This window comes from Malania oleifera, chromosome 2 (genome assembly GCF_029873635.1).
Source record: "Malania oleifera isolate guangnan ecotype guangnan chromosome 2, ASM2987363v1, whole genome shotgun sequence".
Taxonomy (NCBI): Eukaryota; Viridiplantae; Streptophyta; class Magnoliopsida; order Santalales; family Ximeniaceae; genus Malania; species Malania oleifera.
The window spans coordinates 133,897,595-133,915,654 of NC_080418.1; the positions used below are offsets into that span (position 1 = coordinate 133,897,595).

Below are 18,060 nucleotides of genomic sequence, written 5' to 3' on the forward strand. Positions count from 1 at the left end.
TGCTGCTGCCACACCTTTGCAAATTCATTGCCTTCTTGGTCATCCTTCACTGGAAACATTAAAATGTCTTGTTCCTAGTTTGGGTTTTGTGTCAAGTCTTGATTGTGAGTCTTGTTAGTTGGGAATGCACCATCATGTCTTTTTCGCTTCAAAAGTTAATGAACAGGCTGCAAACCCTTTTATGTTAGTTCATTTTGATGTTTGGAGTCCTAGTAGAGTTGTGTCCAAGTTGGGTTTCCGGTGTTTTGTAACCTTTGTAGGTGATTATTCAAGAATGAGTTGATTATATTTAATAAAAGATCGTTCTGAGTTATTTCATGTATTTTGTGCCTTTTGTTCTGAAATGAAGACTCAATTTGGTATTGTCCATCAATTATCTTGTGCCCACACTTCTTAACAAAATAAGGTTGCAGAGAGGAATAGTAAACATATCCTTGAAATCACTTGCGCCTTACTTTATCAAATGCATGTACCTAAAGTGTTTTGGAATGATGTTGTACTTACTGTTTGTTATCTAATCAACAAGATGTCATCCTCTTTTTTTAGTCATAAAATTCCATACTCTATTCTCTTTCCTAAATCACCTTTATTCTCTCTCCCACCTCGTATATTTGGGTGTGTGTCATTTGTTCATCAACTAACTTCTGGGTGAATAAGTTGGATCCTTGTGCTATAAAATGTGTCTTTCTGGGCTATTCATATACTCGAAAGGGATATTGTTGTTATAGTCTTATGTTGCATCACTTCTTTGTTTTTGTTGTTGTTACCTTCTTTGAGTCTACACCTTACTACACCTAGTCCCTGAGTGCTTCTGAGCTCAATGAGTCTCTTCCTTTGCCTAATCTTCCAAATTCTACTTTGCTATCTTGCCCAACCAACCATCTGAGTCTCCATGTAGTTCAAGTCCTTCTCATCATCTTAATCATCCTAATTTGCGGGTGTATTGGCAGCTCCAAGTAAGTGAGACCCCTCTAGCTTCTACTACCACGCCTTTGATTTCCTCATCTAATGATCATATTCCCAATAATGTTGATCCTCCCATTGCTACTTAGAAAGGTAAAGGCGCATGTACTCAACATCCCATTTTCAACTATGTTTGTTATGACTTCTTATCACCCTCCTATTATTGTTTTGTTATTGCTCGGTCATCTACTACCCTTCCTAATTATGTTTCATAAGCCTTAGCCCACTCTAGGTGGAGGAATGCTATGGTTGAAGAGATGAATGCTTTAGATGAAAATGGCACTTGGGACTTGGTACCTCTTCCTCCTTACAAGTTTGTGGTTGGTTGTTGCTAGGTTTACACTGTGAAAGTCAATCCTGATGGTTATGTGGCTCGTTTAAAGGTCCTTCTTGTTGCTGAGGGATATACTCAAGTGTATGGTCTAGATTATTCGAATACTTTTTCTCCAATTGCCAAACTTACATCTGTACATCTATTCATCTCCTTAGCTACTACTTGTCACTAGCCTCTACATCAATTAGATGTGAAGAATGCCTTCTTGCATGGTGACCTTGAGGAGGAGGGTTATTGGAGCAACCACCTAGATTTGTTGCTCAAGGAGAGTCAAGCTTAGTGTGTCGGCTCAAGAAGGCTCTATATGGTTTAAAATAGTCTCCCAAGGCATGGTTTGGTGTTTCAGTGCTATAGTACTTGAGTTTGGTCTTCAACGGTGTGTAGTGGATCATTTCATGTTTTATCTTCATACTTCATCAAGTAGGATCCTTTTTGTTGTTTATGTGGATGATATTGTTATTACAGATGATGATGATAAAGGTATTCAGAGTCTCAAACTTTTTCCACAGACAAAGTTTCAAACCAAAGATTTGGGACCATTGAAATACTTCTTGGGTATAGAAATATCTAGATCTCATATAGGAACTATTTTGTCACAAAGAAAGTATGGTCTTGATCTGTTGGATGAAACTGGATGTTGAGATCTAAACTAGTGTATACGGCCATGGATCCTAATAGCAAGTTAGTGCCAGATATGGGTGATTTGCTACCTAATCCTGGACAATACTGAAGACTTGTTGGAAAGTAAATTATCTCACAGTCAATTGACCAGCAATATCTTTTGCAACAAGTTTTGTAGTAACCCGACCCCAAGAAAAAATAATAATAAAATAAATAAATAAATAAATAAAATTTTAAAAAATAATATAAAATAAATAACAATAATAATAATAATAATAATAATAAATAATAAATAAACATAAAATAAATAAATAAATAAAGAGATATTTTGGAGAAGATATTTTGAGATATTTATATATAAATATCTTGGAGAAGATATTTATTTAGATTACTTAAGGGCTAAGTTAGGTTTTATTCTATAAATTCTCTTATTCTCTCTCTCTCTCTCATTTTCTCTCCCTCTTTCTCTAAGATCCTTCCCCGTTCGTCGTCCGTTTCCAAAAACGGAGGGTACTGCGTGAATCAGAATAGGAAACTCTACACTTTTAGTGAATTGGATCGTCGTTTCGTAGAGTTTCGGGTTTTCCCAAGAATCGAGGTAGGAATCTGATCCTAATTTTGATTGGATATTTGGATAGCAGTAGAAAACATAGTAAGGTTATGTTCTGTGGTTTTAGGTTTTCGGGATCTCGGGTTGTCGTTTTGGACCGTTTTCGTACGAAGCTTCATTTCGAGTATGAGGTAAGGGGAACTTGATTACAACAGTTAATTTTGGAAAACTAAACCGCTAAAAAACTAGTTTATGTTATTATGTATGATTTAACTGCTTATTTGTGAAATTCTACCGAGTAGAAATGCCGGTTTGACGATTTTACGATTTTTGGTAAAAACGAAGATTTCGATGTATGATCTCCAAATTTTACAAACATCGTTATTTGTGTTTATACTATAGTAGGAGAGGCTCAATTCCTTTATTTATTTAGTTAAACTATGTATATTGAATTTCTATCATTTAGCGGGTTTTTGTATCAAACTTGTGTGATATATGTTGATATGAGAATGAATGGATTTTCTATACTATTGATATAGAATATGGGAACAAAGTTCCAAATTTGTTATACTGAAAATGTGATTAAACAGAGGCTGGTGATACACCGAGCCGCATTAGTAAACAAAGAGGGGTAAACTAAGTGGAAAGACGCCGGTTTGAACCCAATGCTATTATGTGAATTTGTGAAAAATACTGGAATTGCGCAGGTTATCATATTTGTATAAATTGAATTTATGATACACGGAACCACAGCTTGAGAGTCCCGGGAGGGTTGAAAAATACTTTCTTTGTAGAGTTGAAATAAACTACTGTTATATGATACGGCGCGATATCGTAGCTAGATGTACACGTGCAACCACACGTACTAAACGATGTGGGTACCAAGATGGTCGGCTAGCAGGGTAAAACCATTGGTTGATATTGGGTCAATGGAGGCAGTTGGATCATAAGTAGGTACTCGACAGTGCCTCCACGAACAGAGCATTGGACGAGTATCAGTGCACAACCCGGGCCACGGGGTAAAACTGGTTATAGGGATATTTTGCTGTTGGTCATCTGATAAATCATAAAATGGTCGAAAGACAGATGTGGGAATTTTGTAATATGAATAATGATATAACTGATGCATTACTGTATTGAAAATATTTGATTTATATTCCAGATGTTGAATGAAAATATGCATGTATGCAGTCACACACTGTTGTAACTCCTTCTTCCTTGCTGAGAGGTGTCTCACCCTATCATACAACCTTTGTTTTCAGGTCCATCAGTGCGTCAGTCCTAATAGCTAAAAGGACTGGGAGATTGTTTTTGAACAACTTACGTAAGCATCTAAATCATGTAGTAAATCTTAGATGAAGTTCCTTTTTGGAGGGTTGTAATAATGAGAATTGTTCTAAGTCCGAAATATGTAAATTATGGATGTATTAGTGAACTCTGGTATAAGTCTAGTAGAAATCCCAATGGATGTTTATATTTTTCCGCGACATTTACATCATTATTATGTATGTTTTACACCCGTATGTCCCTGTTTAGGGCGGGTTGTTTCCATATCTTGAACAAGTATAGATATTATGTAATGAAAGAGTGACACCTGGGTCCGTATAAAGGACCGGGTCGTTACAAGTTTTGTGAGTCAATTTCTAGATTCTTTGAGGACAAGTTATTGGGATGCAGTAATTTGCATCTTGAGATATCTCAAAGGTGCACCTAGGAGAGGTCTGTTATATCGTGATCAAGGTCACACTTATATCCATGGATATACAGATGCAAATTAGGCTGGGTAGCCTTTCGACCAGAGATCCACATCCGGGTACTATATCTTGGTTGGTGGTAATTTGGTTTCTTGGAAGAGTAAGAAACAAACTGCGGTGGTAAGTCAAGTGCTGAATCAGCATATAGAGCTATGGCTCACACAACTTGTGAACTAGTCTGTTGAAGAACATGTTAGAAGAAGTGGGTTTTTCGTATTCTCAGCCTATGAAGTTGATGTGTGACAATCAAGTTGCTCTTCATATTGCCTCCAACCCAATCTTTCGTAAGCGGACGAAGCACATTGATGTTGATTGCCACTTTGTTGAGGAGAAACTTGGGCAGAAGCTCATTACTACCGCTTATGTGAAATCTGATATGCAGCTTTTTGATTTGTTTACCAAAGCATTGGGAGGTGCTCCTGTTAAATTTATTTGTAACAAGATAGGAGCATATGACATTTATGCTCCAGCTTGAGGGGGAGTGTTAAGAGGTTATTTATGTCTTTTAGTATTATTATTATTGTGTATTAGTATGTTAATTAATGAGAGTTAGTAAGGGTATTATTGTCATTATAATGTATTTAATTTGCATTATAAATAGAGGGAGAGACCTTTCTTCAAGTTAGGTCATTCATTTTAATCAAAATCTCAACAATATCTTTCAGTTGAGACGAAGGAAAGCCCATCTCCTCATATCCTCGAATATGTTCCAGTAAAAGATTATTGTCGTCTTCATAGCAGTTCTCCACTTCATTATCCCAATCAGATATATGATCCATTTGTTGGTTATCCGACATTACCCCCCTGGCTGCTTCCTTGCTTATAAGAATCTGTATTTTCCATGCCCAAATCCCTGCCTGAAATCTTGGTGGCTATTACTTCACTTTCCATAATATTTTCTGCACATCCAGCTTTCTTTGTATGGTCTTCACATGTCAATTTCTCTGAGGGTTCTGCTGTCCCCAATACAGTCACAGTTGATCTGATTAGGCGACTGATAGGTGATTGAAGAGTGAACCTTTCCTGACATCTCCCTCAGCATTATAAAAACCTGTGAATCTTCTATAATTGGCAAAAGTTGATTGCTTTCCCTGCTCAATTTCAGCTGCACAGCTGCACCTCTGACTTCCTTTCTGTTACTGCTCTCGAGATCCCTTTTTGTTTACTTTCAGGCCCCCATCATAAGAAAAAGCCCCCTCAGGGCCTGGGTTTTTAATGACTGGGCTTTTCCTTTTCTACCCAAGCTAGAGCAGCCCATTTACCCCTCCTTGATCCTAATGGATTGACTGGTTTCAAACATAGACTCCCAGGCCCAAACTGTGTAGTGTAAAAATTTATTCTCTATGTTAATGATTTTCAGCCCATTATTTGGAGAATAAAATTTAAAGTTTGAACCAGATTTAGGTCTGAATAATGTTCAAGAATCACTCCCTGCCAGGTATACTCTTTCCATTTCCAGAGACTTGCCTAGTTGAGTTTCCCTGCTAGTTTCATTGGAAGCTTCCCATTTCTGACCACCAGAACCTCCATACATTACCATCTATGCAAAGCTGCACTCACTTGTGAACCCATTAAACTCGAGATTTCTGTCCTCATTCTTCACTATGTATCTTGACCCACAGTTTTTGCAAGAAAGGCCTTGATTCTGATATGGCAGTTCCTTCACCTTCTAACAATGTTATGCAAAAAGACCACCAACCAGAAGCCTCCCTTACCCTCTGAAATTCTCAGTGAGAATCTTCCCCTGGGATATAAGAATTTCTCTATGACAATCAAGCGTACAAATTTATTAGATATCAGGTGCATGCTCAGTGATCCCCCTGGTTTTCAGCCAAGGATAAAGATAATTTTGTGTCCCGAATCCGCAGAACTGTTGTTGAGTCTACTTCACTTCATCTGCCAACAAAGTGCATTCCAAAACTCTAGCTCCAGACCTTTTCCCTATTATGAGCGCATGCAAATAGGGGAGACATTCAAAGGAAGACACTTTCCTATCAATATTGATAGAAGTAACCATGACTAAAGATTGCAAATGGTCTAAGAAAACCAAACTAAGCATCAAACTCTGAAACCTCACCCAAAGCCTTATGTGATATCTTGGGTTGATAACTCTATTGTACGTGTTTATGAAAACAATAGCTCCGGACCTTTTCCCTATTTTGAGCACATGCGAATAGGGGACACATTCAAAGGAAGACACTTTCCTATCAATATTGATAGAAGTAACCATGATTGAAGATTGCAAATGGTCTAAGAAAACCAAACGAAGCATCTGACTCTGAAACCTCACCCAAAGCCTTATGTGATATCTTGGGTTGATAACTCTATTGTACATGTTTATGAAAGATGTTTGGATCCCATCCAAATGGGTGAATTAAATATTTGGCTAATGTTTAGTGTGATATCCTACCTATGAAGATTGGCCATGTACTTCTTGGTTCTTCTTGGATGGATGATTTAGGTGTGACTCAAGGACATGAGAACACATGTCATTCACTATAATGGGAAGAAAATCATTTTGAAGTCTGCTCTACCAATGAACCAAGACAAAGAATCAATCATAATTACTCAGCTTGAAGACAATACAAGGAAGGAAATGAATGTGTTTGAAGACATCCGAAGTCCTTCAGACATTCCAATTGTTGAATTTGTCACTCCCCATGTGTTTATTGAAACCAAATCTCAATTCAAGTCTATGATGCTGCCAAAGGATCCTGGTTTCTTGTATCAATCAAGTGCTGGATTTCAAAGAATCCAAGTTTGCTTCTCGCTTTGATTCTCTAACATTTCGAAATTCGAGCCGAATTTTTTCTAATTGGGAGACAGTTGATGTAGGACAAGAAATAAGACCAAAGGAAGATCCTTGCTGGAAGAAGATTTGCGTATGGATCTTTAGAGAAGAGAAGATAATAGCCTGCGAGAAGCCATGGCTCCGAAGTGTTCCAACGTCAGAGAGACAAATGCTAAAGGCTTAAGCTTTTGGGTCTAGTTTGTGTTCACCCATGTGTATCAAGCCCACCCATGGGCTCCTCTGGTGCTAACAAGTTGTATCAAAGCTAAGGAGTATGAGAGACTTTACTACTTTGAGGAGGCTAATGTGATGAACAATGTAAAACTACTATTTGTGATTCCGCATGTTTTTCTAGTGATAATGAAAGGCATTTTAGGATGGGTCATCCAAATTTTCAATATCTAAAACGTTTATTTCCTTCCATTTTTTCAAATAAAACGTCTTCTGAATTTTAGTGTGAGATTTGAAAACTTGCAAAACACCACCATAATTCCTTTCCAAAATCCACATACAAACCATCCAGACCCTTTACTATGATTCACTGTGTTTCATGGGGGCCCTCACGCTCTCTTAATTGCACTCACACGAGATGGTTTGTTACTTTTATTGATGATCATACTCGTATTTGTTGGGTTTACTTGTTGAAAGATAAAACGGAAGTCCGTTCTATTTTCACCAGTTTCCACTCCATGATTCAAACACAATTCCAAACTCACGTTCAAATTTTACGTACTGATAATGGTGCGGAATATTTCAATGATATCTTGGGATATCATCTTCAAGAAAATGGAATTGTTTATTGAAGTTCCTATGTGGATACCCCTCAACAAAATGGGGTTGCTGAACGTAAAAATAGGCATATTCTTGAAGTAGCTCGGGCATTGATGCTCACTACAAATATGAAAAATGTTTTTGGGGCGATGCCATTTTAACAGCTACACATCTCATTAATCGAATGCCTAGTCGAGTTCTTTCTTTTGCCACTCCTCTCCAAAAACTCCATGAATGGTTTCCCAACACTCGGCTCCACTCCAATCTCTCTTTGAAAATCTTTGGATGTACTGCATTTGTTCATGTTCATGCTCACAATCAGGATAAATTGGAACCTCGTGCCATTAAGTGCATTTTTATTGGTTACTCTCCTACTCAGAAAGACTACAAATGTTATGATCCTATCACAAAAAAATTGTTTGTCAGCTTTGATGTCGTGTTCTTTAAACCACTCCTTACTTCCCAAAGCCCTCTCTCTTCACAGGGAGAAATGGAGTGAAGATCGGTTTTTTTATTTCTTTGTTGATGAATCTGTGTCATACATTGAGTCTACCATTGCATCATTTCCTAACATGTCATGTACAAAAGATCACTTAACCTCAGGGGGAGATGCAGAAAAACAAAACAAAACAGAAATACTTGTTTACTCAAGAAATCCAAACACAAAGAATAGGGAGAATCTCATACCTGAGGCACCAAGAGAGTTGGAACCAGTGATATCTCTGAGCAACCATGAGTCCATGCCCAATCCCAATTAAGTAATAGATGGTCATGAGCTCCCTTCTGATAAGCCTCTACCTAATGACATCAATTTACCCATTGCAGTTAGAAAACAAACCGGGTCATGTACTCAATATCCCTAGTCAAAATACATGTCTTATAAAAGTCTATCTACAGAATATCGTGCTTTTACTTCTAACCTTGATAGGATAAAAATTTCAAAGAATATCCAGGAAGCCTTGGAGATTCCTAAATGGAGGGAAGCTGTCATGGAGGAAATGTAGGCTTTGGATAAGAATGGAACTTGGGACGTTATGAATTTTCCAGGAGGGAAGAAGCCAGTTGGTTGTAAATGGGTCTTCACAGTGAAATATAGAGTCAATGGGACAGTTGAACGATATAAAGCCAAACTCGTTGCAAAAGGGTTTACACAGACCTATGACATTAACTACATAGAGACATTTGCACTAGTGGCAAAATTGAATATAGTTCGGGTCCTCCTGTCCTTGGCAGCTAACTTAGATTGGCCACTATTGCAACTCGACATTAAGAAGGCATTTTTAAATGGCGAGTTAAAAGAAGAAATCTACATGATGATACCACCAGGTTTCAGTAAAAAAGGTGAAGAAAACAGAGTATGTAAACTCAAGAAGTTCTTGTATGGACTCGAGCAATCTCCCAGAGCATAATTCGACACATTTGCGAAAGTGATAAAGAATCAAGGATATCGACAAGGGCAATCAGATCACACTATGTTCTTCTAACAGTTTGAAAGTGGTAAGAAAACAATTCTGATAGTGTATGTTGATAATATAATCCTAACTAGAGATGATACAATGGAGATGGAAAGATAAAAGAAAGTCCTAGCTACTGAGTTTGAAGTTAAAAATATGGGACAAATGCAATACTTTGGGAATGGAAGTTGCTAGATCAAAAAAGGGTATCAGTGTCTCTCAGCGAAAGTATATCCTTGATCTCCTAACCGAAACTGGCATGCTTGGATGCAAACCTAGTGAAATGCTAATTGAAGCAGTAAAGAGGGTCGAAGACTGTGGAATACCAGTTGAAAAGGAGAGGTATCAGAGATTGGTTGGTAAACTAATTTACCTATCGCATACTAGACTCGACATTGCATTTATGGTAAGTGTGGTAAGTCAACACATGCATTCACTGAAAAAGACTCACCTAGATGTTGTGTATAAGATCCTCAGGTACCTCAAGGGTTTTCCAGGCAAATGACTCTTCTTCAAGAAATGTGAAAGCAAGGAAGTAGAAATTTTCACAAATGCGGATTGGGCATGATCAGCGGAAGAGAGAAGGTTTACCACCGGATATTGCACCTTTGTATGGGGAAATTTGGTAACTTGGAGGAGCAAAAAACAGAATGTAGTGGCTCGAATCAGTGCTGAAGCTGAATTCAGGGCGGTTGCACAAGGGATATGTGAAGGACTGTGGGTACAAAAACTCTTGGAAGAATTGCAAATATTGGTGAAATTCCCTATCAAACTCTATTGTGACAACAAAGCAGTCATCAATATCTCTTTCAATCCAATTCAACATGACAAGACTAAGCATGTAGAAGTGGACCGACATTTTATCAAAGAGAAGGTTAAAGAAGGAACCATCTGTCTGACTGATGTACCTACCAAGGCAAACTGCAGACATCTTTACTAAAGGGCTAGCCCGCTAGAGCTTTGATGATTTCATTTGCAAGTTGGATATGATCAATATCTATGATCCAACTTGAGGGGGAGTGTAGAAATCTCAAGTATCTTCGAATATCTTGGAGTAATTTAGGGAAGTATATATTGTGTATTATTGAGAGAGATTTGTTTAGGAGATTATTTTCATATTTAGATCTTCTGATTGTATTATAAATATTGTAAATTGGTCTATACAAAATTATTTAAGAAATACAGAAATTTCATTATGTTTTTAGAATTGAACATCTTCAAGCCCTAGGGCGAGGAGAATTCTCTAAAATCTTCTGCTCTGGAAGAATTTCCTGCTGTTATCCCATTTGTACTTTCTGAAGCTTTCTTTACAATATTGAAATCTCCCAAAATAATCCATGGGCTCTCTTTCAGACATCTAGACAGATAGGTAAGATCATACCAGGGAGATGTCCTTTCAGATGAGTTGTTCAAGTTGTATATGAAAGTAATCCATTTGATTTCTGCATTCTGCTTTATGCTGATAGTAATATGCTGCAAATTCTTGACCACATTTACTATATTGATATCCAAAGGGTTATAGCAAACCCAAATTCTCCCAGTTCTGTCTTCTTGACTACTGTAGTGGATAAAACCCCACTCATTGTTTATTGCTTTTGAAACTTTGTTGAAGTTTTCAATCTTGATCTTATTTTCAAAAAGACCCATAAGATGAAAATTAATGGAAGCTATAAACTTTCTAATCTCCTTTTGTTTAACTAGGTCATTTAGAACTCTTAACATTCCAAGCTGCTGTCCTCATTATCAAAAAGGCATTTGGTATTTATTATTGGCCTGATTTTTCAAAGACCTACATTTCTTCTTCTTTTTTGCTCCATTTCTGCTAATATCTTTTTGCGCTGAGCCCTTTCCTTCTTCTGAATTCTGCTGAATATTCTCTGAACTCTTCTTCTTTTCATTAGTTTGATCTCTCTTTCCTGTTTGATCATCAACTACATTCTCAAATTCACTGAGAGCAGAAAATGCATTTGTACTTTCTCAAACAGTTAGCTGAAATACTATTTCACCAATCTGATAAGAAAATTCCACTTGAACTGGAGATTTTCAAGAATTCCATCCTTCTAATTCTGATTCTACTAAAACTATTATAGATATAACCTTTTCTTTTCCTTTTCCTTCAGGTAAGGTTCAATTCCCCTACTAATTTCTGCATCATTCCTCTTATCCATCACAGGAATTGAAACATTATGCTCAATCTTTTCAGATTCATTAATAACCTTCCCTTTTTTTAACCCATTGGGCCTTAATTCCACAATTCTTTGTCATGTGCCCAAAGGTCATGCAATTTAGACACTTATCTGGCTTCCACACATAATTACAATTTTTATAAATTCACCAGATGGACTATTTACTTCCAAGATTCAGGGAGAGGGTCATTGAAAAAAATCCACTTCTATACAGATTCTAGCATAAGAAAAAAATTTCATCTTCTTAGTGTATGAATCATGAAAGAGAGGATTACCAACAGAGCTGGCAATATAACTCAGCCCCAAGGAAGTCAAATAAACCAAGGGAATATTATATGGGCAGTTTTTCAATTTGTATTTTCTAATTCTCTGTCTTCGAATTCCAGTGAGACAAAAATATGGATGGGGGAATAGCCAATGAACCATGGGCCATTGTAAGTTCATCTGGAACAATTTGTTGTACCTTATTTCTGTTCATTCTTAAAACTCCCAGAGTATCTCATCATCTTTATAGGCTCTAAAGAACTGCGGTTCTATGTTTTGAGGATTGACCCAAGAGTTTCGATAAATTGATGGTCAACATGCACATGCATTGTACTTGAAAATTTTGATGAATAAAAAAATTAAATGGCAAATAATTCAAATTTTGAATTTAATTGAAGTAGACAAAAAACCAAAGAATACATTAAAGTACAAAAAAATAAAATAAAAATATGCTGACAGAATTTTTTAGTTATAAGAAATCACATGAGCAAAAAGTTTACATAGGATAGAATAATAAGAGTTTGATAAAGATTGAAATATATATTTCTTATTTTATGGGCTGGACATATATCAGGCGAAACTTAAATCATTGATTTTGATATGGATAGCACTAAATTTTAACCCTTCGTGTGTGAATTAGACTTTCTGAGGACGATATTGTTACACACGAAAAAAAAAAATTGTGATGGAATCAAATTAACCTTGACCCCTAGGACTAAGTTTCCTTCATTAGCTCAACAGTGTTTAGATTAGATAAATTTTGAAGATAATTACATTTATAAGACAGACATATGGTTCAATTAAATGTTTTGTACATAGGATATAAATTAGGCCCACCTTTAAAACAAGGGATTCTCATGGCATTTAAGATAAAAGCAAGGGTATTTTGTCCAATCAAATAACTTCATTGAAAAAGATAGACACACTGATGCCTCCTTATGACTGCCAATAAGGAATGAGGCTCCTGATATCATGTGTATCCATCACCACATTGCACTTTAGCTTGTAACCTTTGTAATCTTATCTGAGAACTGAATATGTGAGTTCACTTTCCCTCCAACACAGGTATGAAAAGGAAGTTATGCATCCAATTCAGAATCTTGTAGGAGGGGAGCTAGTTCGTGCTTTGCTCATTCAGGTAGTGTGCATTCATTCTATAGTTGATTTGCTATGCTGGTTCTGGTTATCTGACACATGTCTTTGTGCCATTACAGATTCAGAAGCTAAAACTTGATATTGAGACGTGAGTCAAATGAATTGTTTATCCTTGGTACTCAGATCTGTTTAAGATGAAAATTTATCTCATTGTTGTAGTTCCTGATGTCCATATCTTTTTACAGGGCTATGCTTGAACTGGACCAAATTCTAAAAGCCAATGAAATCAACTTTGCCATTCTGGCTGCATTGCCGGCTTTCTTTCTCTCTCTTATCTTGCTTATGTTAGTACGTGCCTGGTTTAAACAGGTGGGAGAACCATGGAGCCCTTCTGATATTTTATTTGGTATAATTACGTATGCTCTCTTGTGTGCATGTGTGCGTGTGCACGTGTGTCTAGCTAATCTGCCATTCAGTTGCCAGCAATATTGTTTGGAAGGTTCACAGTTCATTGGGAAATTTGGAGTCATGTGAATTGTGTAATATGCACAAATTGGACATTCGGGCAGGATCAGTAGGCAGGGTGCTTACCGGAAGCATATTTTAAACAGACGGACTAGAAAATCCTACTTTAAAGAATAACAAGTTTTAATTCTTTTCTTTCTTTTTTTTCAGATTTTGATAAAAAAATTTTAAGAAATATCATTTTCAGTAACTTTCTAGAATTTTATGGTAATTTTGGAATTTTATTTCCTTTTCATCATAATATATTAGTTTATGAATGGAAATTAGTATTTCAGTTTGTTTCGAGCTACTTCAAGATTTTGTAATGGTGGAATTAAGGCTTTGTCATGATGGAAGAAGGGTTCTATCTTGCAGAGTGCAAGATTTTATTAAGATTCTCAAGTGAAAATGGCTGCATTGAGGATTTGAGGTTCTAGAGCAGGAGCATAATCAAATGTCTAAGGTCTTTCTGCTAAAGGATGTATTCTGTTTTAAGCTAAAGTCTTTCCTAAACTCAATTAATGTTTTCAAACTGTTTACTTGCCTAGAAATAATTGAAAAAATAATATTTTAAACAATATTGGTGCAAATTGCTAAAATGGAAATTTGTTGAACTGGTAAGAAAATAGGGATACATTGCAATTAGGTTGTCCCTTTGAGGGCTGTTGTAAAAAGTAAATAAGTAAAAATAAAAAAACTTTTTAAAAAATTGAAAATTGAACTTTGGACTGAAGAGAGAGAAGAGAAGGAAAAGGGGATGGCGAAGGGATGGAAGTTTCTTGCCACAATAAAAGCAGCATGATTTTATCTTAATGGTATTTTTTAGAATGATAAATTTTATGGATAATATTTAATTTAGTGGGCACCATGCCTAGACACATTTATAAAGCCATATACTAGGAAACACTTTGGACGCAAAAGAGAAAGAAGGGATGGAACAAAAGGTAGGTGGGGGAAAGAGAGAGGAGGTTGCCTCTCACAGTAAAGGCAGCATGCTTTTGTAATAATAGGGTTACTGGAATAATGAAATTGTTGCAAATAATTTGTGAATAATTTTTCATCTATTGAGTTGACAATAACATGATAAGTCAGGCTCCAAATCATGTATTATCCCTAATAAAGATGAAGATGGGTACAATATTGGATCTAAGTTTGTCTACTATTTTACTCTGCTTAAATTTGACCAATTTGGACATGGTGTGAAATATTCAATAATGAGCAACAACAGAAAGTTAAAAGCAGTTTTTGTTAATGTTACTCTCTCCAGATGTGAATGTTTCTTTGTATACCACTGCATTCTGGCTTTTAGGCTTCAAAAATCCTGTTTCATTTTCTTTTTATGGGGCTGAGTGTGGATATTACAGCACTGAATTTAGAGATTCTCAGCACAACTTGTAGATCTCCACTGAATTCGAATGTTTGACAATTTTGAAAGGAGTGAGAATGTAGCTTGCACAAAGCACTAAGATTACTTAAAAACCTCTGCACATTTTATTATGACGACTGCTGTGTTCTTGCTTTATATATTTTTAAGCCACGCATGTTTCTTATATTTACCCACTCCCTATCTTATTTTTAGTTATTCTAAAGCAGGATACCAGAGCAGAGGGTAGAGGAAGGATTGCTCGGCTCCAAAGGAGGCTGCTTATTGTGGAGGTTGAGAGAAGGATTATGCAGTACCAAGCTTGTGTTGATCAGGGACTGGTAAAAAATTCAAATTCAGTGTCATCATTGTTCTTTTTCAGATTTTTTCTTTATCCTACTAAACTGAAGTGACGGTTCATATGAGCAAATACTGCTGCGAAACAATCATGTACATTTGAGGCTGACATGTCAGAGCATTTACTATCAAATGCATCTGGGAACATAGTGTTTTTATTTTTCAAACTTCTCATCTTTAAAACTTGATTAAATGACTAGTACTACTGTACTACTCATTTTGGGCCATTCATGTCCTGTACCATCTTTTCCTATTGGAGTCTGCTTTGTTCATTTAGGTTTTTAACATCGCCAACTTATCCACCATATACTTTGAAACTTGAACATATCAAATGCCCATGTGCTTCATGCCTGCATGCACATGTATCTTGCATAAACAGGCACTACAATATTCTTTTAACATTGAATACAACATTAGTGTCATTTGTCATCCATACAGGCACATGTACACTGATCCCATTTTTCTTCCATTCATTCTGTATTTGTAATGACCCAGCCCAGGCAAGCCCAATGTGTCATTGTCGCAGTTGGGCAGTAGACTTTAAAATCTTGCACACAAGTACACAACACAATCATCATGCAACAAATCTCTAATCCCAATAAACCAGATAAGGTACTAAAATCTGCATCTAGCATATCCACAAAATATTGTTCATTATTACAAAACATCAGAAATTCTAGTACCCTATGACCATGGCCTACTAGTTATATCAACTCTTCAATGGTGGAGATCCTCTATAATAACTGCTGATTATGAACATTGCCTGGCTATCTGAAGTGGAAAATAAATATCAAAGCTCAATTGCTGAGTGAGTCGCCATGTTACCTAAAGGTCACGGCTTCGAGGCATAGAAACAGCCTCTTGCAAAAATGCAAGGTAAGGCTGTGTACTATAGACCCGTTGTGGTCCACCCCTTCCCCAGACCCCACATACATGGGAGCTTTGTGCACTGGGCTGCCTTTTTTTTTTTTGTAAAAAAAAAAATCGCTGAGCGAGTCTAACTATTGCAATGTATCATAAACATCCATATTACCAAATGCAGCAGATCATGTTTCAATACTGAATTCAATACTCAAGCCAAAACATCACAATATTATGTGTGTGCACACAACATATTTCTAGTGTGACTCTGTCTCCTATCCACTGCTCCAGTCCAAAGCCTTTCCACTGCACAGATACAGTGCTTACATGACTGCAACAACCAGAGGCTTTCATGTCCACTAGACATCAACATCAATGCTGCAACACACATATATAGACATTATCATGTCAAGGAATAATGTGGAAGCTCGTCTAAAGCACCAAGTGGAAGAAGCTAACCCTCCATTGAAGCCTTGTCTTTATTTTGCATCCTTCCTTCCCCTATTTATTCAAATTTCAAAGCAATAACATTGCCAACCCTATATGCTTATAAGAATGAGTATAAGATGCACGTGCTTCCTTTAACCCAGCATTCTTATGGTATTTAAAGGACTGAACAGTAGATTCTTTGCTATAGATTTTTTTTAATAGAAGTATTTCATTAAGGAAGAAAGAATGAACAAAATGGAGAATAAGAAATCCTTCTATGAGGAAAAGAGTACAAAAAGTATGAAACTACAAAATAACAAAGAAGCGCCCATGCTATAGATTTTTTTATTAGCTCTTTCTTCCCAATTTATCTAAACTCATGACCCAAATATTTATCTGTATGATCACCCATATTCCATCCTTTTTTCTATCATTGCACGGGTAAAAGTATCATTACAGTGCACCAAAAGGGGTACCAATCCATGCAGGCATGCACAAAATTAATTTTTTGTTATTGCTTTTTTTAATGAGTTAGCAATTGTTAAATTGAGAGGGCTCTGAGAAATGCCAAGTGCCAATCATTTACAATGAATCATTTACAACACAAGAAGCCCAAAATCAGTGGTCTTATACAAACACATTTCTGTCCGTGCTGCACTAATTATGTAAACTGTTTATCTCCATCTGTGTAATTCCTGCATGTTAACTGAAGATTCTCCTATTTCTTTCCATCCAAACATTCAAAAATATGGAGAGAGGAATCAGATTGATGGCTCTCTTCTTCTCCTTGTTTGCTTTAAGACCTGACCAGGCCTGAAGCTCCTGAATACTGAGCTGTCATTTCTGCTTCATCATGCTCAAAGCCATCTTCCATAGCTCCCTCGTCCACCTGCAGTTGAGAAGTGAATAGTGTCTAGCTTCTCTATGCACCTGTAGCATCTGTTTGACAAAATCCAATCCCTTTTATCAAAATCATTTGAAATTAGAACTCTCCCGGTACTTCCTAAGCCAGGAAAACCATCTTGCTTGGGCTAATAGTTTTCCATGTTATCCTAGGGAAAGTACAGCTGTCTCCTCTGTCCACAAAAATCTTCTGTTAGTAAGATTTAAGAGTGTGCCTGCCTCCAGCATCCAGTATCACTTTATTTTGCCACCTCCTTGTTCTCTGAACTCATAACCATGCAAGAAACCCAAAAAAAAAAAAACTGATAAGAGCTCCAGCTCCCATTCTAGTGTCAATTCTTTCAAACCTGACATTCTAGAAAGTTTCACTATTCAAGGTATATCAAGTAATAATAATAAGGTAATAAAGCTTCTCTATCCAATACCATCAAGAAGACATCCAGGAAGACATATTTTAATGGTTGACATTCACATCACGAATCTTTTCAGAAGTTATTTTTTCCACCTTGCCAACAATAAAATCTGTTTGAAAGGACACCTCTTCCCATTCCCTCACCAACTTCCAAACCCCATCCCATACAGTTCTCTACTCTCCCCGGTGATCTACTCTTTCCTGTCAGCCCCCCTGATTTCGATGATTTTCCTCCATAAGTGCTCTTTTTTCCCTCCATGAAACACCAATTCAATTTCCCAACTAGGCCTCATTGAAGGAGAGATGTTTAACCCAAATCCTTCCTCGAAGAAAGGTTTGTTTAACAATTTTCCAATTTACTAAATGTTATTTTAAGCCTTCTTTCCACGGAACCCTAAAGAAATCTTAGCTAGTCAGCATGAATTAGAAATGGGAAAAAAGAGATGTT

The 18,060-nt window shown here is 36.7% G+C and overlaps 1 protein-coding gene across 1 annotated transcript in view; it reads left to right on the forward strand.

Moving 5' to 3' along the window:
• Positions 1-18,060, forward strand: part of LOC131149407 (protein DGS1, mitochondrial) — a 93,982-nt gene that overhangs the window by 71,259 nt on the left and 4,663 nt on the right. The window contains exons 9-12 of the mRNA XM_058099831.1: positions 12,754-12,826; positions 12,903-12,931; positions 13,029-13,152; positions 14,881-14,991. Coding sequence (XP_057955814.1) covers positions 12,754-12,826; positions 12,903-12,931; positions 13,029-13,152; positions 14,881-14,991 — 337 coding nt within the window. The remainder of the gene's footprint in view (positions 1-12,753; positions 12,827-12,902; positions 12,932-13,028; positions 13,153-14,880; positions 14,992-18,060) is intronic.